The following is a 27,333-nucleotide window of genomic DNA, read 5'->3' as shown; positions in this document are numbered from 1 at the left end:
TGAATTTAGATTTCCAAATGGAACATGTTAGTCTGTTACTGACCAGGAACTCCAGCCTCTGGCCTTTTTGCTTTCCTATTTTCAGGATGTGTTTTTACTCTAGTACTAAGGCATTAGGCAATTACTAGCTTTGGAATTGATAATATAATGCCTTTAATTTTATTCTTTCTTTTGTCCGAATGGAATTATAACCCATCACGTTTATGATCATCTGTTCTGGATCATCTCAATTAAAATGATTAATGAGGAGTTCCCATTGTGGTACAAGAGAAATGAACTTGACTAGTATTCTTGAGGATGTGGGTTTGATCCCTGGCCTTGCTCAGTGGTCTGGGGATCTGGCATTGCCATGAGCTATGGTGTAGGACACAGATACAGCTCAGATCCCGTGTTGCTGTGGCTGTGGCACAACTCTGATTTGACCCCTAGCTTGGGAACTTCCATGTGCCACAAGTGTGGCCCTAAAAAGCAAAAAAAAAAAAAGAGGAAGAAAAAAAAAATGATTAATGACTTACTCTTGTTAGATTGCATATTCTAAAAATCCGGTTTATCACATCACAGTCCATTGAACAAGACATACATTCCACTTGGATAGGGCCATATCTTAGCATCCCTTCTTCTGGCCAGTACTGAGGGCAGCCCTAGATGATGAATGTTTGAAAGAAAAGGAAAACGAGCATTATTTTTTTTTCTAATTATGGTAAGACTAAAGCAGATTTTAGCATTTTATTACTACTTTTTTAAGTCATGTTAAAGTACATAAAAGCAACCTATAACCATTAACCTGGGACAAGTCGACTTCATTTAACATCACAATGGAGGTACAGCCATAATCATACACTAATCTCCAGAAGTCTTTCACAGTGTTTGGCAGAGGGTATTGTGTGACGATGAAAGCAGCTGGTTGCCTGTAGCTCTGTGAAAAAACAAGGTAGATGGAGAAACATAAGAACTTAAAATGAAAAATAAGTTTTACAAGCAGATTCAATACAGGTAATGTAGGATAAGACACAACAGCTTCATATGGAGATGGAGCCAGACTGTTGCTTCAGCCATGAAATAACAGATTTGGACCAATATAAGGTACTGCAACTAGTAATTAGTCAACCTTAGAGTATAATTTTGATGCCTGAGCAGTAATTCAAGCCAAGAATTTGCTTTATGTTGTTGATAAAAGTAATATAGGACAGATAGCACAAAAAAAGGTAAGAAAGAACTTCTTGAGGTTAAGATCCTCCATGAGCTACCTGTTGGGTTGTTTCAATTTTCCAAAAATAATCAGTAGGAGAGGCTAAAGGCATAAAATTCCCAGGTGTGCATGTGTATCTCTATCTATCTATCCATCTATCCATCCCCTTATCAGCTATTATATGACTGGCTCTCCTCCACTCCAAATAAGAAAAACCATATGTGCCTCAAACTTATATGCTTTTATATTATATTGACATTATAAACACATTCTGTACATCTTGCAGGCAATCCATTTCCCATAGTTTTCTGGGCATTTCTAATGTATATGAGTTATCAGAATGATAGTTTTAATCATTTAAGATTTTTCAAGTGCCAAAGAGTAAAATCAATGCATTCTATGGCTCCACCTAAGAGGAAATGGCTCCTTGTTTTTACTAAATGCCCCTTGATTGGGACAGAACACATTATCCCTTTCCAGAAGGAGAGAATATGCCCATCTGGCTGGGCTATCTGTTATTCTACAGACTAATGATCTATACCAAAAAAGAAATATATATTTACATGTAGTAAACTAATTATTTGTAAAACTATAAATAGACAGTTGCCTGAGATGGATTTTTTTAGCGCTGATAAAAAGTTGTCAGTGATCTCCTAACTCATTTGTATGATATTACTCTTAAAGTTCCTTCAAGTGTCTTAACAGCAGTATAAAAATTGATCTTTGAACTTCATAGGCCCTATCACCATTTGGGAAATGCTGCTAACCATAACATTTCACTCCATGAAAGACTGCAGGGTAAATCTGAGGAGATGGTAATTCACTGGCTGCTTCTCAATGACCTTAAGACCTCACAAAGTTTCACCTACAGCTTGGGTGAATGTCCTCCTAAGAAAGGTATGAAGGTTTGTGAGAAAGGATCAGAAGAAAGAAGTAAGCTTAGCTTCCAATTAAATGTCTGCTCCGTGGGAAAGTAAGTCAAAGGAGGCTGAAAGCTTTTATTTATTTTTTTTGAGTTAACAGGGGAGGGGAGATGGATGAAAAGTTGATACTGGAGAGGACTGAAGATTTCTTACTTATTTCCTTTCTAAGTGCAAAGCACATCTAGGGCTTTGAAATCACTGAATCCTTGGCCTTACCTTCTAATTCTTCACAGGCATGGAAAGGGTGTATGACATCTATGTCCGGGTGGGGGTAGAGGGTGAGGGAAAGGGTGAGTGTTGAGCAATAGGCCCCACACTTATGGGCCAAGCAGACCTAAATTTTTTGAAGCCCCAACCACACTACTAAATCCACAGGGCAGTTTTGCCTATACTATATATCTGTGTTGAATCACAGGGAATTAAACAGAGAATAGGAACAGGTAGAATGTAAAGCTCTAGTCTTCATATTGACTAAAAAACAACCTGGAAATTAAGAAAAAGTGGAAAGAGATGCCAAAGACAAAAAATGCCTCAAACATATGCTTCATCAATATCTTTCCTAATAATATTTTTCCCTTTTTCACACAGCCCTTTTTCAATCCAAGTCTTGACTGACTCAGAAACAAAAAAGATCTATGTGTTTTCTCTGTACTTAGTATATTTGTCTTTCCAGACAATTAAAATGGGAACAAAAAGTACAATGAGGATCCAGTGTGATTTCAGGGGAGAAGATCAATGACTCAGCAAGACTCTGGTCACAGCAAGAGTGACAACTTTCCACTTGAGCTTGCCTTTAAAATATTCTGCAAGCAAAGTCAGTGGCAACTGGCTAAAAGTGAGACGTGGAATGTGGGCTTTTCTAAGACTCTACTATCATAAGCTAATTTTGGAAAACAATAGGAGCAATAACTTAGAAATAAACCCTGGCTTCTAATTTCTCCTTGCTACAATTTCATAGGCTACAGGGCAAAAGATAGAGCTTATGAATGAAGGTGATAAACTAAAATGATTCTGAACTTGAAACTCTCACTTCTTCCTAAGATAAGCAAACTACATGGCCAAAGACCAATTTAAAATTCTCTTTTCATGTTGTTCTTTCTATGTGATGCTAACATGCTGAGCACATGCTCTACCATCGACAGTTTACAAAGATCAGAGTAAGGCAAGGGAGTTCTTTCAGTATGATGGATGGGTTAGCATATTATCTTCCTTACCTTCTCTAGTTATTTATATGTTGTCTCTAATAGCCAATAAAATGAGTAAGCTATAAATTATTGGAATATTAAATGTCAGATAAAAATTTCCAAATTAATACAATTTCAGTAGAATATGGCATTCTGTGATTTTAAATATTCATCCTAACTGTACTCAAAATAGATAAGCATGAGTTTCTTTCCTGAAAATAATTAGGGTGAAAAATATCACCTAAAAATATTTCTTACACAGAATGTAATAACTGACAGCCAGGAGCCAAATTGATAATAAAGCCTAATGTACAATGCCTAAGAATCACTGTAGGAAAATTCAAAATCATTCTCCCCTTAAAATTTGTATTTCAATTAAAATTTCCAATTTTTGTTTTTAGGCCATTTACATTTTCTTGAAAAGAGAACTAGCCAGTGTTCGACTTTGCAGCTTTTCATAACACTTTACACTAACAAAGAGTGCAGTCTCTTACGTCCATAAGAGCAGCATTGATGTAGTTACTACTCTCCCCATCAATTGTAATTAAAAAAGGCAGACATCTGTCAGGTGGCAGCATGTCCATGAAACGGTTCTTGTCATGGTTCCTTGGCAGGCAGGCTATACTGCAATCTTCAGCTTGTAGTCGAGGGGTGACTGAGTTCAAGGTCTGAAAAGAAAAGGGAACCCAGGTTAAAAGACAGTGACCCATTTAATAGCACAACACAGATCCATCAAGTATTTAGGAGGCCAAGTGGAAAGTGAAGGGTTTGTGCAAGGCAGAGGCATTTGCCATGATGACAGGCTGATAGACTTTGTAGTTAAAGCTAATGAAGCCTGAGAAGTGACAAAGAAACAATATACACATTGTTCACTGTGCCTCTTCTGAAAAGGAAAAGGGAAGCTAAACAACGCAGCTACCTGAAAAATGTATTGCCCAACCAGTGAAAATGCAATCAGACTGGCCCATGATGATGATCCATCAGCAAAGCCACCATCTGTAATAACATATTGGCCTGCTGTATTTGAAGACATGCTGTGGCACTCTGGAAAGAGTATTAGGCTTCTAGTGTTATTCTCAACTTCATAGTTACCCAGCTTTAGGGATGTTTTAAGGGCAATGAAAATATTTGGGGTTATTTAGAGATAATGTTTAGAACCAACTTGGCTATTAATGTGCTTGATCTCACATTGTGAGCAGCACAAAAGGTCAAAATCCCTAAGAATGCTTCTTAAAAGAGGTTGTAAATACACACAAATTATGACTAAATTTGACTTTTATGATACTGTTCCCCCATACTTTTCCCTGAGTCTGAACTCATTCGCCCTCCAACTTACAGCAGATATGAACTCACTAATACAAAGGTGACTCCATAATATGTATAATTAAAGAGACGGGTACTATATTATAGTTAAAATAGGGTCAAAGGTTATAAATTTGACTTGAAATACCTTCCTTAGAAGAATTAAGAATGCCTAGAAGAAATCGTAGTAAGTTGCTCATAAAAGAGGCCCTAGAAATAGTAAATACCTGAAATTCATCTTTAAGATGTGAAGAGTTTGTCTGGGAGTCTATTCTAATCATATCAAAATATGCAGCTTTAAATTCACAGACAGGTATGGCAGTTTCTCCACATAAGCAGGCTTCTAAAATGGCATCATGAATAAAAATGTACTGTTCCTATCAAAAGAAACAAAACAAAAAATTTCGTAGTATTTTAATATACTTTTCTGTTATCAGAGGTAGAGAATACAAAGAATTTTCTTTATTTAAAAATATTAATAAGGAGTTCCTGTCGTGGCTCAGTGTTTAACGAATCTGACTAGGAACCATGAGGTTGCGGGTTCGATCCCTGGCCTCGCTCAGTGGGTTAAGGATCCGGCATTGCTGTGAGCTGGGGTGTGGGTCGCAGACGTGGCTCAGATCCTGTGTTGCTGTGGCTGTGGTGTAGGCTAGAAGCTACAGTTCCGATTAGACCCCTGCCTGGGAACCTCCATATACTGCAGTTGTGGCCCTAGAAGAAAAAGAAAGACAAAAAAAAGAAAAAAACAAAAAACAAAACAATATTTTCTATATGACTTGATAAGCTAGTATTGATTCTATATGAAAAACATCTATTATTTAGTCCGGTAAATGTTGGAAGGCAAACAACAAAAAAAGACCACTGGTGGTCAATCAACAATCAACATACCTCTGTCTGGACCATATTGATACGACGGGATCTTAAGGCTTTGACACAGTTGTAGATGTCAACAACACCCTCTCTTTCAGCCATGTCCAGCATGATGTCAATTACAATGTAACAACCAGTTCGTCCAGCACCAGCACTGAAAAATAAACAAATCTAAACGAAGGAAGCATGTATCTGCAAATGTAAAGGTTTGCTAATTAGTTTGCAAATTTGATTTTCAAATTAGTGGAATCAAACTGATTTAACAAAGTACAAAACAATTTTTACATACTGTGTCAGTGCTTATTAATGAACAAGTAACTTCATGTAGAGGAGCTACTTTGGTGTAAACCGACGATTAGAATCGGAGTTTCAAATAAAAAGATATAAACTTTGTAAGTCAAATTGTGCTTTGAAAATAATGTATATATGTCACTCAAATTCCATAGCTCTCTTACACAGTCTTCATTTTACAAAATTTCAAGCTCATAGAATTGATCAAGGAGAGGATTCATATTTTAAAATTTAACCTAAGATTGAAAGATTTATACTCATGTGGTTGTGGATACTCTGGCAAAATGCAAGAATGTTGTCTTAGATAGACTCTTGTCAATACCAAGGCAAAAGAACATTAATTCTAAAAAATATTTAAATAGAAAAGCTGAGGAGTCACACAATTCAGTGGAAGATTAATGGTGAGGGTGGGGAAAGAAAATGGTATTTATCAATGGGGAGGAGACCAACAGTAAGAAGACTATTTTAATGGTGATCTGAATAAAAAAAAGAAAATGAATTGTTAGGTATGTGATATAATTCTTATCAGGCCACAGAGATGCCACTATCTTACTATATTTAATTCAGTAGTTGAATCATAATATGCTCTTGACTCATTTACATGTTGGGAATGTTTCTCCAATTTTATATTTAGAAGTCAATGGAGCAAGTAAGGATTTTTAGGGGGAAATTCACTTTGTAGTCAGCTTCTTTTTTTCCATAAATTCAGATACCTGAGTGTAAGTAGAAAACACACTTTTGTTTCAAGAGAGTATCCGAGAATCTTGGTACTTCTGAAGGAAGCAATTCATAGGAAAGTAAACCTCTATGATGTCAAGACACCCCAGAAATGAAAACCCATTTATCTCATTTTCTAAATGCATAGGTGGACTATTAGTGTTATTTCATTGTTGTCTAGATTTGGCCACTGCTCTTAAGTTCACTGTTCCTTAAGAAATTTAAGAGGAAGGTATTATAGCTACCTCTATTTCTTTTTCTTTCTTATTTTCTTTCTTTCTTTTTTCCTACCATCTTCTCAATCACTGTTCCCAGGATTTGAAACAGGAAAGTAATTGAAGGTATATCAGATTTGTTGAGGAGGACTGAATTGTAGACTTTTTTTTTCAGGGTACACAATATCTGATCCTAATGGGATGCCTTACTTTTATCTTGTTCTCTGTTTTATTTTTCTCCTTTTATACATGGTTATTTAAATACTGGATAGCCTGGATTTTCAGAAAGGGAAAAAATTGCTTAAGCACAACCTATTATGCAGCTTGGAGGGGATAGTTTTTGAGAATGGTGTGCAGCATTTAGGAAAAGCTTTTCAAATTCAGTACATATTTTTCTGTTCATATCTCAAAATGAGGCCATATAATTTGCTTTTAGTGTCTTTGAATGCTTGTTTTAAGAGAAGCTTCTAATCAGAAGAAAGTCTGAAGTCTAGATAATATTACATTTTTCTGGCATATATTTGCTGGATTTCACTGATGTAGTTTTCAAGGTCTTCTGATGGAGGGCTTTTTGAAGAAAAAAATTCTTAAGTAGCTGTTTTACAGCACAAATTCTTATAGTTTAGGCCATTTAGTAACTCTGTATGTGTCAAATTTAGTTTTAAAAGCTAGGATTCTATTGGGAATTTACTAGATTGGCAAGAAGTCTCTATCTTTACCTACCATTCCGTACAATATGGGATTTGCAAAAGCAATTAAGAAGAAAAAAACCAACATACACAGATGTTGCCACTAAAAGGCAGAATTTTTACCCTTGCAATTATGGACACCACCACACGTTGGGATGAATGTGTTTATTTCTAAAGTTTCTATTTTATATCCTCCTTAGAGATAACTTGTATTTTATTGCTGTTTTACCTTATCTGTAACACATGCAAGCTGGAACCTTCTAAGCATGCATTAGTTTTTGTGCTTAAAAGCTTTGTCTGGATAGTTTAAAAAAGCTGGCTGCGCACAGTCAATGCCATTTGGACCACCACTCACCTGCAATGCACGACGATAGGGCCAGCACTGGGAGGGTTGGAGAACTTGACTCGCCGGATAAAGGAAAGCAGCCCTGTAGCATGGTAGGGCACTCCATGGTCAGGCCAGCCAGTGAAATGGAACTGTTTAACTTCACGGATCTCATTGTATCCCCTCTGTACAAACATGTAAAGAATGTTTTCAAAGGGACCAAATATAGAGCCATTAAAGACAACCATGGGTACTAGGCCTGATTGACAATGAAAAAAAAAAAAAAAGAAATTTATCAAAAGTCATGCTTTTTCTGAAAAAGGATACTGACATGGCCTAGAAGCTTACTTTTATTGTCAGACAACTGCCAAAGGAGAGAAAAAAATTAGAAGTCTTGCTCAGTTCTTTAAGTCTGAGTAAATTTTATTTATCTTGACAGTCTGTTTCTTCTTGAAATGACAACACATAAAATTATTAGGGGGAAAGGAAGAAATGGGAAGTTAAAATACTGCCCTATTGACCCAATGCAGTAAGTTCTCAAGTGGAGTATAAAAGCAACTTTCTACTTCTCACCTCACAAAGAGATTTTAATGCCGTGCTTATCCATGTTGAAAATGGTTTTGAAGCATAGCATGTAGGGATTTTCCAGAACAGTGCTACTCTAGATTGGTTTGTAAAAATATATAGACAGCTAAACTGTTCTTTGGGTAGACTGTTTTTCTTAACTCGGCAAAGTAATTCAGCACACAGAGGATTATTTATAGCAACAAAAATAACAAAATGAAGGAAGCAAAGCATCCATTGTTGTACCTCTCTTCTATTGGGTTAATTTAAGAGAACCCTTTAAATGCACATTTCAAAGCTTTTCCCTTCCTTTTTTTGTTAAAAAGAGCCTGTAGGTTGTAGCAGAATTATTTTTAAGAATCCACATTTGTAACATCCAGAACTCCACTATAATCTATGTATTTCCAACTCTGCTCTGAGCAGTCTGAAATCTCATTTGTTCCATCAGAAAAGGTAAACGAAATTACATGAAATGCATGACCTAAAGTGAAAAAGTTTATCTTTAGATCCTATCTTATACAGACCAATATCACTACAAGCTTAGAAGCCAGTGATCACATCTTATGATTCTTTTTCTTTCCTATCCCTAGTATAGTACCCTACATAAAGCAGGGCTCAACAAATAAGTATAATAGTGACAGTAACAAACATCATGGAGTCATGCAAATTTAAAAAAAAATCTCTCTCTACACCACTTTTTTTTTTCAAATACTCCTAATGTATTTTTCTGTTTTTTATTACTCAATGAGTTTATTACATTTATAGTTGTACAATGATCATCACAATCCAATTTTATAAGATTTCCAACCCACAACCCCAGCACATCCCTCCACCCCCCAACCTATCCCCTTTGGAAACCATAAGTTTTTCAAAGTCTGTGAGTCAATATCTGTTCTGCAAAGTTCATTGTGTGCTGTTTTCAGATTCCACATGTCAGTGAAAGCATTTGATGTTGGTGTCTCATTGTATGGCTGACTTCACTTAGCATGATAATTTCTAGGTCCATCCATGTTGCTAAAAATGCCATTATTTTGTTCCTTTTAAGGGCTGAGTAATATTCCATTGTGTATATGTACCACATCTTCTGGATCCACTCCTCTGTTGATGGACATTTAGGTTGTTTCCATGTCTTGGCTATTGCAAATAGTGCCGCAGTGAACATTGGAGTACATGTGTTGTTGCGAGTCGTGGTTTTCTCTGGATAGATGCCCAGGAGTGGGATTGCTGGGTCAAACGGTAGTTCTATTTTGAGTTTTCTGAGGAATCTCCATACTGTTTTCCACAGTGGTTGCACCAATTTACATTCCCAACAACAGTGTACTAGCATTCTTTTTTCTCCACACCCTCTCCAGCATTTCTTGTTTGTAGACTTTTGGATGATGGGCATTCTGGCTGGTGTAAGGTGGTACCTCAGAGTGGTTTTGATTTGCATCTCTCTAATAATGAGTGATGTTGAACATCTTTTCATGTGGTTTTTGGCCATCCATATGTCTTCTTTGGAGAATTGTCTCTTTAGATCTTCTGCCCATTTTTGGACGGGGTTGTTTGTTTTTTTTGGTATGGAGCTGCAGAAGGTGTTTATAAATTTTGGAGATGAATCCCTTGTCAGTTGATTCATTTGCAAAGATTTTCTCCCATTCTGTGGGTTGTCTTTTCGTTTTGTTTAGGGTTTTCTTTACTGTGCAGAAACTTTTAAGTTTGATTAGGTCCCATTTGTTTATTTTATTTTATTTTTTTTTATTTTTGTTTTTATTGTCAATTCTCTAAGAGGTGGATCTGAGAAGATGTTGCTATCATTTATGTCAGAGAGTGTTTGGCCTATGTTTTCGTCTAAGAGTTTTATAGTATCTGGTCTTACATCAGGGTCTTTAATCCATGTTGAGTTTATTTTTGTGTATGGTGTTAGGGGGTGTTTTAATCTCATTCTTTTACATGTGGTTGTCCAGTTTTCCCAGCACCATTTATTGAATAGCCACCTGTACTCCATTGTATATTCTTGCCTCCTTTGTCATAGATTGTTGGCTGTAGGTGTGTGGGTTGAATTCTGGGCTTTCTATCCTCTCCTACTGATCTATATTTCTGTCTTTGTGCCAGTACCATGCGGTTTTGATGATTGTTGCTTTGTAATATAGTCTCAAGTCTGGTAGCCTGATTCCTCCAGCTCCATTTTTCTTTTTGAGGATGTCTTTGGCTATTCTGGGTCTTTTGTGCTTCCAAACAAACTTTAAAATATTTTGTTTGAGTTCTGTGAAAAATGTCCTTGGTAATTTGATAGGGATTGCATTGAATCTGTAGATTGCCTTAGGTAGTATAGTTATTTTGATAATATTGATTCTTCCAATCCATGAGGATGGTCTGTCTTTCCATCTATTTGTGTCATCTTTGATTTCTTTCATCAGTGTCTTATAGTTTTCAGAGTACAGGTCTTTTGTTTCTTTAGGTAGGTTTACTCCTAGGTATTTTATTCTTTTGGATGCCATGGTAAATGGGATTGCTTCCCTAATTTCTCTTTCCGATCTTTCATTGTTAATATATAGATATGCTGTCGATTTCTGTGTATTAATTTTGTATCCTGCGAATTTGCCAAATTCATGGATGAGCTCTAACAGTTTTCTGGTAGAGTCTTTGGGATTCTCTAGGTATAGTATCATGTCATCTGCAAATAGGGATAGTTTTACTTCTTCCTTTCCAATTTGGATTCCTTTTATGTCTTTTACTTCTCTGATTGCTGTGGTTAGGACTTCCAAAACTATGTTGGATAGTAGTGGCAAGAGCAGACATCCTTCTCTTGCTCCTGATCTCAGTGGGAACTCTTTGAGCTTTTCACCATTGAGAATGATGTTAGCTGTGGTTTTGTCATATATGGCCTTTATTATGTTAAGGTAGGTTCCCTCTATGCCCACTTTCTGAAGGGTTTTTATCAGAAATGTGTGTTGGATTTTGTCAAAGGCTTTTACTGCATCTATTAAGAGGATCATATGGTTTTTATTCTTCAGTTTGTTAATGTGGTGTATCACACTGATGAATTTGTGGATATTGAAGAATCCTTGCATCCCTAGGATAAATTCCACTTGATCATGTTGTACAATCCTTCAAATGCATTGTTGGATTCGGTTTGCTAGTATTTTTTTGAGGATTTTTTTGCATTGATATTCATCAGTGAATTTGGCCTGTAGTTTTCTTTTTTTGTGGTATCGTTGGTTTTGGTATCAGGGTGATGGTGGCCTCATAGAATGAGTTTGGGAGTGTCCCTTCCTGTGCAATTTTTTCAAATAGTTTCAGAAGGAGAGGTGTTAGCTCCTCTTAAATGTTTGATAGAATTCACCTGTGAAGCCATCTGGTCCTGGACTTTTGTTTGTTGGAAGTTTTTTAATCACAGTTTCAATTTCAGTGCTTGTGATTGGTCCATTCATCTTTTGTATTTCATTTTGGTTTAGTCTTGGAAGATTGTACTTTTCTAAGAATTTGTCCATTTCTTCTAGGTTTTCCGTTTTATTGGCATATAGTTGCATTTAGTAGTCTCTTATGATCCTTTGAATTTCTGTGATATCCGTTGTTACTTCTCCTTTTTCATTTCTAATTTTATTGATTTGAGTCCTCTCTCTTTTTTGCTAGATAAGTCTGGCTAAGGGTTTATCAATTTTATTGATCTTTTCAAAGAACCAGTGTTTCATTTCATTGATCTTTTCTATGGTTTTCTTTGTTTCTATTTCATTGATTTCTGCTCTGATCTTTATGATTTCTTTCCTTCTACTAACTTTAGGTCTTGTCTGTTCTTCTCTCTTGAGGTGCTTTAGATGTAAAGTTAGCTTGTTTATTTGAGCTTTTTGTTTCCTGAAGTGGGCTTGTATTGCTATAAACTTTCCTCTTAGAACAGCTTTTGCTGCATCCCATAGGTTTTGGAGTGTTGTATCTTTGTTGTCATTTGCTTCTAGGTACTTTATAATTTCCATGATCCATTGGTTGTTTAGTAGCATGTTGTTTAGTCTCCGCATGTTTGTGTTTTTTGCAGTTTTTTTCTTGTTGTTGATTTCCAATCATATAGCATTGTGGTCAGAAAAGATGCTTGATATAATTTCAATTTTCTTAAAGTTACCAAGGTTGGATTTGTAGCCCAGGATGTTATCAATCTTAGAGAATGTTCCATGTGCACTTGAGAAGAATGTGTATTCTGCTGCTTTTGGATGGAATGTCCTATAAATACCTATTTAGTCCACCTGGTCTAATGCTTCATTCAGGGCCTGTGTTTCCTTGTTGATTTTCTGTCTGGATGATCTGTCCATTGCTATAAGTGGGGTGTTAAAGTCCCCCACTATTACTGTGTTATTGTTGATTTGTCCCTTTAAGGTTGTTAGCAGTTAGTTGCCTTATATATTGTAGTGAACGTATGTTGGGTGCATAGGTATTTAAAATTGTTATATCTTCTTCTTGGATTGATCCTTTGATCATTAGGTAGTGACCTTCCTTGCCCCTTAAAATAGTCTTCATTTTAAAGCCTATTTTGTCTGATATGAATATCGCTGCCCCAGCTTTCTTCTGATTCACGTTTGCGTGGAATATTTTCTTCCATCCTCTCACTTTCAATTTGTATGTGTCCCTAGAAGTGAAGTGGGTCTCTTGAAGACAGTATATACATGGGTCTTGTTTTTGTATCCATTCAGCCAGTTTTGTCTTTTGGTTGGGGCGTTTAGTCCATTCACATTTAAGGTAATTATTGATAGGTATGTTCTTATGGCCATTTTATTAATTACTTTGGATTTATTTTTGTTGCTCTTTTTTTTCCCCTTCTTCTCTTGTTCTCTTGTGGTTTGATGACTATCTTTAGTGTTGTATTTAAATTGTTTTTTCTTATTTGTGTGTGTATCAATTGTAGATTTTTGGTTTGCAGTTATTCTGAAGTTTTGATATGAGTCTATATATATATATATGAGTCTATATATATATATATATATATGAGATTGTTTTAAGTTGTTGATCTCTCAATTGCAAGTGTATCTGCAGTGTCCTGCATTTGTACCCTCCCCTTCTCATGATTTCTGATTTTGGTGGCATAATTGTGCGTGGATAATTTCGTATCTTTACTGTATATACCTTTACTGGTGAGCCCTGTCATTTGTGATATTTTTTGTTTCTGGTTGTGGCCTTTTCTGCCTAGAGAAGTTCCTTTAGTGTTTTTTGTAAAGCTGGTTTAGTGTTGCTGAATTCTCTTAGCTTTTGCATATCTGTGAAGCTTTTGATTTCTCCTTCAAATCTGAATGAGAGCCTTGCTGGGTAAAGTAATGTTGGTTGGAGGTTTTTTTCCTTTCATCACGTTAAGTATATCATGCCACTCCCTTCTGACCTGCAGAGTTTCTGCTGAAAAATCTGCTGATAACCTTATCGGGGTTCCCTTGTATGTTACTAGTTTCTTTTCCCTAGCTGATTTCAGTATTTTCTCTTTGTCTTAATTTTGGTCAGTTTGATAAATATGTGTCTCGGGGTATTCCTCCTTGGGTTTATTTTATATGGTACTCATTGTGCTTCCTGAATTGAGTGAGTGGCTCCTTTCCCATGTTAGGGAAATTTTCGGCTATTATCTCTTCAAATATTTTTTCTGTCCCTTTCTCTCTCTCTTCTCCTTCTGGCACCCCTATAATACAGATGTTGGTGCATTTAACGTTGTCCCAGAGTTCTCTTTTTTCTCTTTTCTGTTCCACATTAGTGATTTCCACTAATCTGTCCTCCACCTCACTTATTCGTTCTTCTGCTTCCTGTATTCTGCTCTTGGCTGCTTCTAATGAATATTTTATTTCAGTTATTCTCTTTTGCATCTCTTCTTAAGTTTTATATCTTGTATCTTTTGGCTCAGTGTTTTCTGTAAATTATCCATCTCTGCCTCCAGTTTATTTCCAATGTCTTGCATCTTCAGCATCAATAGTCTAAAGTCTTTTTCTTGGAGGCTGAGAATCTCCTGATCACTTAGCTGTTTTCCTGGAGTTTTTTCTTTCTCCCTTATCGGATTTATAGTTCTCTGTCTTTTCATTTTTTTATAGCTTTTTGGTGTGATGACCTTTTTGCAGACAATAGAGTCATAGCCTCTCTTACTTCAGGTGTCAGCCCCTCTTGTGGCTGAAGTTGGTATGGGAGTTTGCTGTAGAATTCCTGAAGGGAGGGACTAATGCCTGCCCACTGGTAGATGGAGCTGATTCCTGTCCCTCTGGTGGGTAGGGCTTTGTCTCTGAGTGAGATCAGAGGTGGTTGTGTGCCTGAGGGGTCTTTAGGCAGCCTGTTTACTGGTGGGCGGGGCTTTGATCCCACCTGAATTGTTGTTTGGCTGGGGGCTTCTCAGCTATGATGGGTGGGGCCAGATTTTCCCAAAATGGCCACCTCCAGAGAAAGGTATGCTGATGAATACGCCCAAGAGCTTTGCTTCCAATGTCCTTCTCCCACAACAAGCCACATTCACCCCAATTTTCCCAGGAGGTCCTCCAAGAACTGCAGTCAAGTCTGACTCAGATTTCTATGAAGACTTTGCTTTGCCCTGGGACCCAGTGCACATGAATGTCTGTGTGTGCCTTTTAAGAATGGGGTCTCCGTTTCCCCCAATCTGGTGGAGCTCCTGTGCACAAGCCCCAGTGGCCTTCAATGCCAGATGCTCCAGGGGCTCTTTCTCCCAATGCCAGATCCCCACGCATGTGGGTTTGATGTGGGGCTCAGAACTCTCACTCCTGTAGGTGAGTCTCTGTGAAGCAGTTAGTTTACAGTCTGTGGAGCTTCCCACCCAGGAGGTATGGGGTTGTTTATATCGTGAAATCGCCCCTTCTACCTCTTGATGTGGCCTCCTCTTTTTCTTCTCTTTGTGTTCTGGAGTAGGATATCTTTTTGAAAGTTTCCAGTCCATTTGGTTGAAGATTGCTCAGGATTTGGTTGTAAATTTTGTTGTTTTTAGGAGAGAAGATGAGCTCCAGTCCTTCTATTCTGCCATCTTAATCCAACTCTGCCTCCTAATGTATTTTTCAGTTGGATATTTTCCACTTAGACTTTTATTTCATGGGTTATTCTAATTGTTTAACTTGGAGGTCAGTTAGTTTTGCATGGACTTTTCCTTTCTTTGATCAAGTCTACCCTCAAATATTCTTTTATCCCCTGCAACTTACTTGAAGAAGCTGAAGTCCAGGCAATGTTCTGTGTTTTAGTGATTCAGTTTACTGAAAGTTCTTAAACCTCTGTAGGGAAATTGGAGAGGGCAATAGGAAAGTCTTTTATCTCTTCTAGTCTTGAATATTCCTCACTGTTTTAGGGCAGATCAGGTGGTTCCTCCCAGAATAGGTGGAAGCCTGAAGAATAGTATCTGTTCCCTCTCCTTTTCTTCTCTCCATTTCTCATCTTGCAGATCCAGCAGACATTTCTTGATGTCTGGACTCACCAAGGTTCAGGTTCTTCATTCCTCCACATGGAAGGAATGCAGTGAGAGACAAAGTGATAGGCAAGAAATAGATTCAAGATAGGATGCCTGTGTAATCTGCAAGTGGGCAGGCAAGGAGACTCTACCCTGAGGATTAGGTGGGCTACAGTTTTCTCTATACCACTTTTCAAGTCAGCTCTAGTGAGGAAGACCATATATTGTCAAAGATCTGACTTTAGACAATTACTTTATCTTCTCTGCATTATTCCTTTTGCTGGAGTTGCTGTAAGAGCCTTGCTCTTTCTAGAACACTTTAATATCTGGCAGTGCATGTTCTCTTATTGTTCATTTTACTTAAATTTTCCTAATTTTCAAATATATGGATTTCTAAAAAGATTATTCTTTTCCAGTTCTTTTTGAAATTAAAAAAACAAATTAAAAATAAAAATGTTATAATTAGTATTGCATTAAATCCATAATGTGTTGTTAATGCCAAGTATTCCCATTCTGGGACATGGTGCATTTCTCCATTTATTCATATTTTATTCTGTGTCCTTCAATACACATTTGTGGCTTTATTCACTTAGGAGCTGCATCTTTCTTTTTAAATATATTCCAGAATTTTTTTATTGTTGTAAAAGATATTTCATAATGTCTATTGCTAATGTGAAGAAATGCTAGGATTTATGAGCATTTATCTTGAATTACTTACATAAATGATTATAGTTCCATTTAAAAATATTATCTCTAGTTTTCTTGGTATAAAATCATCACACCTTAAAATAATTTTGTCTTTTTCATTAGTTTTGCTGTTTATTCCTTTTGTTGTCTTATTTCCTGTCCTAAAGCTTCCAAAAATGCTGAACACTAGTGAGGATGATTATCCACACTCCATTCCTGATCATAGCTATAGTGCCCCTCGCTTTTCATTCCTTATCATGCGTGCTCCTAATTATCATGAAATCACCTTTATGTTTAGGAAACCTCCTTATTTTTCTAATATAATGAAATGTGTGTGTGTGTGTGTGTGTAATTAGAATATTACTTTAAATGGCTTTTAAATAAAATTAAGTCCATTACAGTATCCATTAATAAAATCATGTTTCTGTTCTTTTAATGTACTGACATAATGAAATATCCTGCTAGATATCCTATCACAGTTGTAAAATATTTGCATTCTTAAAAGCAATCATGATAGATCACTGCTGGATTCAAATTTTCAGTATTTTATTCTGAAGATTTTTTTTCAAAAATGTTCTTGAATGAAATTGGTCTGCAGTGTATGTGTGTGTGCATACTTGAGAGAGAGAAACAGAGAGATCAAAAAAGAGACAGAGAGAGAAGAGCTAAGGAATGCTATCTTTAAGTTATGCTAGCTTTTAAAATATATTTAGTTGGTTTTAATGGTTTTCTATGGCCTAAATAGTTTGATTAACTTAGGCATTAGCTATTCATTAGTTATTCGTTAAAGGTTAAAGAAACCTCAATTATGAAACCATAATGCAATTTTAATGGCAAATTTTAATACGCACTCAATTTTCTTTTACCATCTGTTCAGATTCCTAACTCTCCTTGGGTCAAATTTTGGAAATTATTATTTGTTAGAATATCTGTGTATCTAGAGTAAAATTTGTCTCAAGTTCACACATAATATTTTTAATAACATTCCTTAATAGCAAGTTTAACTAGTTATGTCCCTTTTGTGTTATTTAATATTGCATATATTGCTTTGATTGTTCATCATTTGGAATTGACAGTGGTTTAGTTACTTTATTGATCTTTTTAAGGAAATAGCTTGTTGATTAAATTTACCCTTTTTTGTTTTTCTCTTTTATATTTAATTTTTCCTTTGTTTTACTGCTTTTCCCCCTGATTTTCCAGTTTAATGGTTTTTCACAAGATCTTAGAATACCTTTCAAATAAGAAATCATTTTTAAGTATATATTTTTCTCATAAATATGGGAAATTTTGATATAAAATTGTTTATCTTTACAATATAATTTTAGTTTTGAGACAATAGTTCACTTAAGGATTATTCAGAAGGGCTTTGGTGATTTCTAAGAGCCTAATTTTGGGGGTTATTGGTCAATGATTTGTTATTTTCCATTGGATTTTGGAAATGTCTTGAATTTTTGTTATATATTCAAGTTTCCCTTATGACTAGTTAATGATTGATTTTTATAAAATGTTGATAAACTCAGAAAAAGAATGCATAGTCCATATTCTTTCTTTCAATAACAGTGGTATCTAGCTTGATGGTTCTTTTCTTGAAATCTGCGTTTTTGCTTATTTTGTTCTACTTGATTTGTCTGAGAAATCTTCATGGTTTACAGCTGTGATGGTCATTTTGTATAATGGTTCTATCCACTTAATGTTTCCCCTAATTATTTTTTATGTTGGTAAATTACTTATAAATATCATTTTTATAAAGAGTGCTATTTCTAGATAATAGATGTATACTTTATCTATTGCTGGACATTTATGGTTATCTATAATTTTCTAAGACTATATATGAAGTCATTGACTTCAAATAATTTCCTTAGGATAGATTCATTAAAATTCTTTTTTTTTAAATTATATTTCTGCATTTTTTTTTGGTCTTTTGTCTTTTTTTAGGGCCACACCCATGGTATATGGAGATTCCCTGGCTGGGGGTCTAATCCGAGCTGTTGCTGCCAGCCTATGCCAGAGCCATAGCAATGTGGGATCCAAGCCATGTCTGTGACCTACACCACAGCTCATGGTAACACCAGATCCTTAAGCCACTGAGCGAGGCCAGGGATCAAACTTGCAACCTCATGGTTCCTAGTCGGATTCGTTTCCAATATGCCATGAAGGGAACGCCGGAAGGTAAAATTCTTGGTCAGAGAACATCAATGTTTTCAAGCTCTGTAGATACATACACTGCTTTACTGATTTACAGAGGGCTTACTGTAATTTAACTGTGATCAACATGTGAAAATATCTGTTATCATACTCTTAAAATTAATGATTAGTATTCTTTTTTTAAAAGTGCTTGGCTGATTTGAAAGTACAAAATGGTATATCAGTACATAAAGTTCAACATTTTCTTTCTTTTTTCTTTCTTTTCTTTTTTGTTTTTTTGCTGTTCAGGGCCGCACACATGGCATCTGGCGGTTCCCAGGCTAGGGGTCTAATCGGAGCTTCAGCTGCTGGCCTATGCCCCAGCCATAGCTATGCCAGATCCAAGCTGTGTCCGCAACCTATACAACAGCTCATGGCAATGCTGAATCCTTAACCCACTGAGCAGGGGCAGGGATTGAACCCACAACCTCATGGTTCCTAGTTGGATTCATTTCTGCTGTGCCATGATGGGAACTCCCAAGTTCAACATTTTCAATAGGCATGTCAGCATGGGTCGGGGGTGGGGGGGATTCTAGTGTTCATTTGTACTAATGTTATGAATTAAGAATATTAAATAATCACAGTTTTTTTGTTATGTGTATCTTTTAATTGAAAAAAATTTGATATAGATCATCTTACACTTTTTTGCCGTCAAATTTATTAAACTTTTCTGCAACAATGTAAGTCATTGTTTCTATGTCTTACTTCAGTCCACTTACACTGCCACTCTGCTTTAGTCTTTCTGATCATATTTTTCAAAGTCAGATAATGTTACTCCTGAGCTCAAATCCTCTCAGCGACTTTCTACTTTTACTTTTGATACAAACTAAAAAATCATCATAGTAGCTCACAAGGCCTCACTTATCTGGCTCTGAGATTTCTGACTTTATCTATCTCATATTTCTTTCCCTTTCACTTACCTCTCAGTACCCTAGATTCCTGGCTGTTTCTCTTTGTGACAGAAATATCATGCTTCTAGGTCTTGGAAGTGACTCTTCCCTCCACCAGAAATATTCTTCCTGGGACAACTTCCCTGAGATATAGTTCTATCATTCACTCCCTCATTTCCTTCAAGCCTTTACCCATATGTTAACTTTCTCAACAACTCCTCTCCTGATCATCCTTTTAAAACTGTAACCCATAACCGATTTCTTCTACCTCAGAAATGTTGCCTACTTCCATTCCCTACATTATTTTCCTCCATAGTATTTCTCAAAATAAATGATGTATTTGCTTATCTCTTAAATTTTATTGCCTGTCTCCTTCAACAGATTATAAGCTCCACAAGAGTAGGGATTTAATATGTGTCCCAAAGTTTAGAAAAATGCCTGGCACATGTTATGCTTTCAAGTAAATATTCATGGGATAAATGATGGCTATCAAGACATCATCAAAAGTATTCTGACAGGGATTTTAAGAAAAAAGTTTTCATATGCATATTTTTATAGAATTTTAGGGTACTTACCCTTTCCAGGGTGAATGTCCTAACAACATATTCAGCAAGTGGTTCCATTTCTACACAGGTTACTTTGAAATCACCGTAAACTTCAGTGTCATCAGGCCAATACTTATAGCACTTAACCTAAATAACAAAAAGTATATATAGGTGGACCTGAATATATAATACACATTAACCAAGATGACTGTATTTCAGGGATAACTCTTCAGGTTACCAAGTTAAATGGCAGTTTAAAAATACATAAATTAGATGAAAGTATCTACTACACAACAAATAGATTTAGTGTAATATCAGAAAAAATATACATGCCTGATAATGCAATTAGATTCTAGTATAAAATCAAAGCTTACTGTATTACTAAATGAGAAATCAAATAATTTCTCAGCCATCAAAGACTCAGGAGTGCTCATTTGAAATGCTATACCTATGAATTTTTTTCAAACAGTTGAATGATATTCTGTTTTAAGTATATTATGTTTTGCTATTTGACCCATATTTTACAACACAGATTTTTTTTTCCCCTTACCCGTCCAACTTCAACTAAATTTGTAACCATCACGATGCAGGCAGATTGCTCTTGCCAGATCATTCTCCAGAAATCATATACTGTTTCATGAACTGGGCCTATAAGAAATTAATTTGAATATCATGTTACCAGAGAAATTTTGTAGTTAGAAGTTTAGATAAGATTAAAAACTAATATAAACTAAATGAACCAAAAAAGAAAATTAAAGGTCTAATACAAAATGTTACTGAAAGTACTTAAATTCAGTTCATATCAAAATTCACATTGTAGACAAAACCACAGGCACGTATCAGTTTGTTTTATTCTGTTGCCTTCTATATTTTCAAATTCCAAAGATGCTGTCACTAGTTTCTAGGGTACTTATATCTGTCACTAAGTTGCTTTAATGCATCTGTATATACATGTGAAAAGAGGAAGTCTTAGGCCACAATCAACCAAACAGTACATATTACCAATTAAATATACACACCATTTATAAATAGTGTATGTTTAGGGATTAATGAAATATCACACATATAAGGACACATTCTAATCTTATTTTATAGTATCGTCTCTGAGCTGCAAAAGCATCTACTGGGTTATACTCTACCCCATATCATGAAACTAAACTATTACTCAAAGTAACTCATTCATGGATGATCTTTCTAACTCATAAAGAGTTTATAGTTAAACTCAATTACTCTGAAGATATGTGAAAAACACCTAGAAAATGACCTCTAGCAAAAGAGCTTTTGTTTCACTTTCCTCTTGTAAAATAAGATGTGCAGATTTCTCTTCTGATGGCCCGTGTCCAATTTGGAGAGATAACTAAAGGTGGTTTTACTGTTATTGCTATCTACTTTCATTCCCCAATATGCCACTATAACAAGATTTCTTTACTTCTTATTTACCACAAAGAATGAACTTGACTAAGTTCCCTTTAGCCGTTTGTTTGGTTTCAATCTTGATTTTAAAAAACTTGCAGGAGACACTCCAGTATCTCACTATACCACCGTTGGTCTTGGGTACTTATATGCCAGGCCGAGAGACTCTGCTTCAAGATAACAGGCACCTTATACAAGATGAGATCTCACCTGCTTTCATCAAAAATAAGTAATTTCCGTGTCCAGTACTGTTGACAAGTGCTCTGGGACATCAGGATACCAAAAACCAAATTTCAAAAACTATGAAGAGGGTTCTCTTTTACTTTTAATTAAAAATAAATAAATTGGGCTTTAATTTATATAGATTTTAAACATATAAAACAATTTATATTATACAAAAGAATAAAGAGCAGTGTTAATCACAAGTTTTTTTTTTTTTTTCAGTTAATTGAGATAAAATTGCAAAAAGATACCATATGGATGAAGTAAGCAAGAGTGGTTATTCTATTACATTCAAAAAGACAGAGTTTTACCTTGAGTTGCAATGTAGTGACTTGGTCTCTGATAGCCCTAAAATAGGAGAACAAATTGGTCATCATTTTATATCAGTGTCAGAAATAAATGAATGAAGGCATAAAAAGATGAAGACAACCACCTGTTAAGATTAAGTTATAGTAAAAAGTCCAGAAATGAGTAGTGAACACATGGTTCACTTCTCAAACCTAGGTTATCTGAAAGGTAAAAATAAAATAAATATTTTAAGGGCTCTAATTAGAATATATATTGCATAATTGAATTTGTTTGCTAGGAAATCACTTCATAGATTTTGTTTGGTTTCACTAAAATGTTTATGCCTTCATGTTAATCTTTAGTCATTCATTCTTGGCGAAATTGTGCTCAAAAATATTAATTCTCATTTTATCATCCAAAGTACAACACACTGCATTACAAATGGACAACAACATATTAGAACCATAAAATAAATATAACAGAACATTCCAATGTTAGAGCTGGACAATGCATGTGTGCATCAAGTCAAAGTCCTGCTGAGATTTTTTTGAGAGAATATTTCTGTTCTATAATATGTTCAGGAACCTGCCAAAACTACTTTGTGTGTGCTTATAATACTAATTTACACACACAATATTATAGGTACACACATATATAGGGAAATTTTTTTTTAATGCATCTTATCCTAAACAAAAGTTTTAGTACTTTTTTCTTTTTTTAGTGTGCTAAGAGTTCTATGTGGTTAAGCATTTAATATTGTTTTAATAAAGAAGTTATTCCAGATAAGGGATAAATTTGCTTTCAGTTGGTTTGATTTCCAATAGATCATGAATGCAAAAATGTTAATGGTATAATGGGTTAAGCTCTGAATCTGTAGTGTAGTTCTCGAAGAGCTTTAGTAAAAGCCTGAGTTAGCAGACATCTGGTCCTATCCAAAGCATCCATAAGACATTTGCTCCATGCCAAAAGGTTCTTGATATTTACGGGACCATTTGGCTATGTCCAAAATGTCCAAAGACATTTGGTCCATGCTGAAAAGTCCTTGAAATTTGGTCCTCTACAAAACGTCCAAGAGCATATTTGATTCATGCCAAATGGTTTTGGACAGCACCAAATATCAAGGACTTTTGGCATGGGCCAAATGTCTCCATGGACATTTTGGAAAGGACCAAATATCAAGGACCTTTTGGCATGGACCAAATGTCTTCTGGATGTTTTGGACAGGACCAAATGTCCTGCCAGGGTCTTGGCAGAAAACCAAGGTTAAACTAAGTAGGTAAAAACAAGTACAAATTTGTCAGACAACTGTTGATTTTTTTTTTTAAGAAAGTAGATCATTAAGTTTAGTTTTCCATTTTGAGATGTCTGATAAGTTTAAAATATTGAATGAGAGTAAAATGATAATCAGAAATTTAACCAATGTACTTAGAGACTAAATAAAATTCACTAATTCAAATTTATAATGACAGTTCACAAAATAACTGTAAAACATGAACTTAATAAATGTGATAAAATTACTTCTTATTTATAGAAATTAGAAAAAGGTCCTAACTTTCATATCATTCATACATATACATATGTGCATATCAGATATACTGCAGAGCTTAAGATTTCTACCTGTTGCCTTACAACTAATGAATAGTTTGAAATATTAATTTTAGCACACCGAGGTTTGAATTTTTTTAAAAATAGCTGTAGTTTAATGAGTGCTTGATATTTGCTAAGCATTGGGCTAAATGCTCAACATGCATTACTTCATTTAATTCTCACAACAGAATGATGAGATTAGTGGTATTGTTATTATCCCCACTGTAAAGATGAGGAAACTAAGGCATAGTTGAATTAACAGTCAAAAAAATTCCAGTGTGATTTTGAACCCGCAAGTATGAACAGAGTGTGTCCTTCTTATATGTAATATATTCCCTCCTTAATAATATTTGATTTGATTTGATAATAACTTTCCATTAAATAAAGAATTTACACATAGATATGTTTGTAACCAAAGCTGAACAGTGAAATGTGTGATCAAAACAAACTTTGGTTTGTATGATTCAATATATATGTGTGATATATGTATTTCACAAATGCAATTTAGTAATTATTTTGCCTAAGTAATTTTAATACTTTACAAACCAATACCACGGCACCACAAGAGTCTCCCTAATCATTTTTAACATTAGAAGTCAAATGTAACAAAGTAAAATTTCAGAAACACTAATACACATCATACTATCCAGCTTCTCACATATGTTTGGGGAGGGGCAGGAATAAAAGCCAGAAACAGAAACCATCGACAAATAAAACTCGAATACATAATAAATTGTCAAAAGCTAAAAATGGTCCTGTTTTTCTAAACATAGAAAAGGGAAAGAGGTAAAATAGCTCTTTACACATGTAAAGGAGTTACAAAAAAATGAACATAGATATACTGTATGAAGCTAATTAGGTGAAGCATGCAGAGATAACTAGTAGTAAGCATTAGTAATAACTTTAATTGAGTAGTTACATTAAATATTTATAATAGGGTGCTGTTATTTACATATAGTGGTACTTACATCCCTGTACAGCCAAATCTACAGCCCAAACCAAAGTCAGGTGTGAAAGAAAGCACAACAACGTCAGTAAGTACTAGGACGTAGAACAAGGAAAAGTGTACAGTTTGTTCTTTATTTTAAAAAGCTAGCAATCACTTTATAGGTAATAACAAGCAAAAAGATTTACATATATAAGCCAACAAATCGGGCATACCGAATGATACAAATACTTACATCTATATAGTTGGCATTAATGTAATCTGAAGAAGGATCATCTTCAACAGGTTGCAAAATTACTCTGGAGTGATCATCTAAAATTTTTAATGATAAAAATAAAAGCTATTACATGTGCTCCCTGTTCTGAGACAGCGACCCTAGTAAAAAGAGTTCAAATGATTCTAGCGGTTATCCATAATAGACTCTTAAAATTTCCTTAAATACCAGGCATTTGAAGAAATACAAGAACTTTAATGAGCTCATTACTTATTACAGTGATAATACTCTGTTCATAAAACGTCAGCGACTGGCATCTTCATAGTTAGGAATATTTTAGGGGACATGATAATATCTGATAAATCATCATTTGAGTCATACATTTTTCTAAAGAACTGAACCTGCCTTAACTGCTGGTTTTGCTTGTTAGAGGCATGATTTTAAATGGGTGGGATCTTTTCTCCCTGCACTTGACAGCAAATGAGCCACACAACTAGGATGTGAATTTTGAACCCTTGCTCTCAACTTATTTTGTAACAGTCAAGTTTAAGTTCTGATGTATTTATAAGATACTGTTAAATGATTTAAATTGAGGATAAAGTGGTCTAAGTAAACTAGTAGCTAGTTACAAGCTAAACTATCTGTTACTTTTCATACTGCTCTTCTGGCTTCATAGGATAATCAATTTATCTCACGAATACATCTTGAGACTTAATCAGGAGGAAGTCCCTAATGATAACATGGAACAACCGGGGTTCAAACAATGGCTCCAAGAAAGGAAAGAATAATGCTCCCACCTTGAATATGTTTGGTAGAAGAGTTATAGCAATTTATCACTGAAAAAAAATCCTTCCTTTTCATTATCCTGATATTTTCAGCTCTTAATGGCACCCCTATGCATTCATGTGCAAACACAAAATCAAGTAGCAAATTGTCTCCACCGGGTGAAGAGTCTGAGTCAGTTTAATTAATGAGGATGATGACAATTTCAGAGTTACTGCCAATAGCCAATGCTGTTTTACTATTAAATAGATTACTTTATAAACAGATGTGCCACCCTCTGAGATTTTTTCAGTGTTTAAAGCCATATAAGGAGGAATTTCATATTACTCTTTATCTTCTGCACACAGTATTTACAATCACCAAGAACTGTATGAGAACTTACATGCTATAATGTTTCCATATCGGTTTTTCGCTCTATTTTGGTCTTTTTTAGCTACATCCCAAGATGCTGACTGTCCTTCAAAGAAGCTCTAGAAAAAACAAAATTAACAAGCACACTGAATTTAATTCCTTTTCTTGAAAGAGGTCTATCCATTCTGAAGACCAAATAGTCAAAGCCACTTTCTTAGGGAGGAAGGGAGTACTAGCAGTAAATGTTCAATTTTCAGACCTCAGAGCTTGATTGTTGGACTCCTACTTGTTCATCTTGGCTTGGACTGAGTTCACATTAAGGACAAGGAATAATTTAAGGGGGGAAAAAAGGACCTTGAAAATATTTCAAATTTAAGATGTGAGATGGAAGTAGGGAAAGCATCAAAAACTTCAAAACTACATTTAATGAGCATCTTTCAATATGCTTCCCTTTAGTATTTCTAACAGGAAAAAGAAAACCTGTTTTCTCCCATAATTATTCATTAAGTCATGTGCAATACATCACATTCCAGTTTCTTTGAAGATCATGAAAAGGACTGAGTCTCTACAGCAAGGGACCGTATGAAAATTAAAAAGAGTCACCGTCTCCAAGAATCTTGGAACAGATGAAATTGTTGATTGCTTTAATTACCATATGCAGCAATTTAAAATATGGGTATGGATTTCTTTTTGCAGAAAAACTTAAAACTTTGCTCAACACAGGAAATGGAGTCTTCAAAGAGTCAACAGTCTCTGAAGTGAGGTACACAGCAATACACATGCAATGAACAGAAAGCACCAGCTCTGGCAGAATATTGTAATTCTTTTCACTATTTTGTTACCACGTTGTAGTGTTTCCGGCATATGTCTAAAACCATTCAAAATTCAAAAATAATTTTGTTCACTCCCAAACTAAGATAGACAAATAATCTGTAAATAAAATGTAGTGTTCAGAAGATTCCTTATGAAGTTGGATGTATTTTAGGTGGTCTTTCAAAGTAAGGTATTGCTTGGACTTTCTCAGTTTAAATGTGTGTGTACAGTGGTGGAGGAGCTTCCTTCTACATCTCCAACCAGTATTTCTCAGTAAGTGAAAAGTGGCAAAGGAATGGTTTCCTTTTTGCTATGTTATGTTTATTGGGATATTTAGTTTAAATCACTTCTTTTGTAGTATAAATCTTGGTATTTTGGTTAGAGTAGGAAGAGGAAATAAAGGTCTAAGAAGAATTTCCCACATCCTTCTTTTGGCATCTTTTTATTGTCTGGATTTGCAGTGCTCTTCTTTTCCTCCCAGCCACCCTCAACCAAAATCCACAAAACAAAACTCAGAGTTACAAGTAGTACATTTAGAGCACAGAATTTGATCTTATTTCTCCACAGAGGGTTAACAAGCAAAGAGGCAGCATTTGAATGACCTACCGCCTAGGTCATTCAAATGCTAGAATCTGTAATGATACAGTGGGACTGAAGGTATCTTGTTATGGATTTCTGAGTGGGGAAATATAAGGTCTAACAAAGTGGTTTTGAAATAGCATAGTAAATTATGGACTCCAGTATTTTTTAATTTCTTAAAATG

At 35.2% G+C, this 27,333-nt stretch overlaps 1 protein-coding gene across 2 annotated transcripts in view; it reads right to left on the bottom strand.

Moving 5' to 3' along the window:
- Positions 1–27,333, bottom strand: part of PTPRK (protein tyrosine phosphatase receptor type K) — a 570,706-nt gene that overhangs the window by 7,399 nt on the left and 535,974 nt on the right. For both annotated transcript variants that reach the window (XM_047758978.1, XM_047758985.1), the window contains exons 17-27: positions 25,789–25,876; positions 24,645–24,721; positions 21,900–21,936; positions 20,504–20,601; positions 19,984–20,100; positions 7,736–7,890; positions 5,487–5,622; positions 4,826–4,975; positions 3,791–3,964; positions 785–916; positions 516–641 (exon numbers count right to left, since the gene is read on the bottom strand). In XM_047758978.1, coding sequence (XP_047614934.1) covers positions 516–641; positions 785–916; positions 3,791–3,964; positions 4,826–4,975; positions 5,487–5,622; positions 7,736–7,890; positions 19,984–20,100; positions 20,504–20,601; positions 21,900–21,936; positions 24,645–24,721; positions 25,789–25,876 — 1,290 coding nt within the window. The remainder of the gene's footprint in view (positions 1–515; positions 642–784; positions 917–3,790; positions 3,965–4,825; positions 4,976–5,486; positions 5,623–7,735; positions 7,891–19,983; positions 20,101–20,503; positions 20,602–21,899; positions 21,937–24,644; positions 24,722–25,788; positions 25,877–27,333) is intronic.

This window comes from Phacochoerus africanus, chromosome 2 (genome assembly GCF_016906955.1).
Source record: "Phacochoerus africanus isolate WHEZ1 chromosome 2, ROS_Pafr_v1, whole genome shotgun sequence".
Taxonomy (NCBI): domain Eukaryota; kingdom Metazoa; phylum Chordata; class Mammalia; order Artiodactyla; family Suidae; genus Phacochoerus; species Phacochoerus africanus.
Note: the sequence above shows the minus strand (reverse complement) of the source record. Positions and strands in the feature narration are given on the sequence as shown.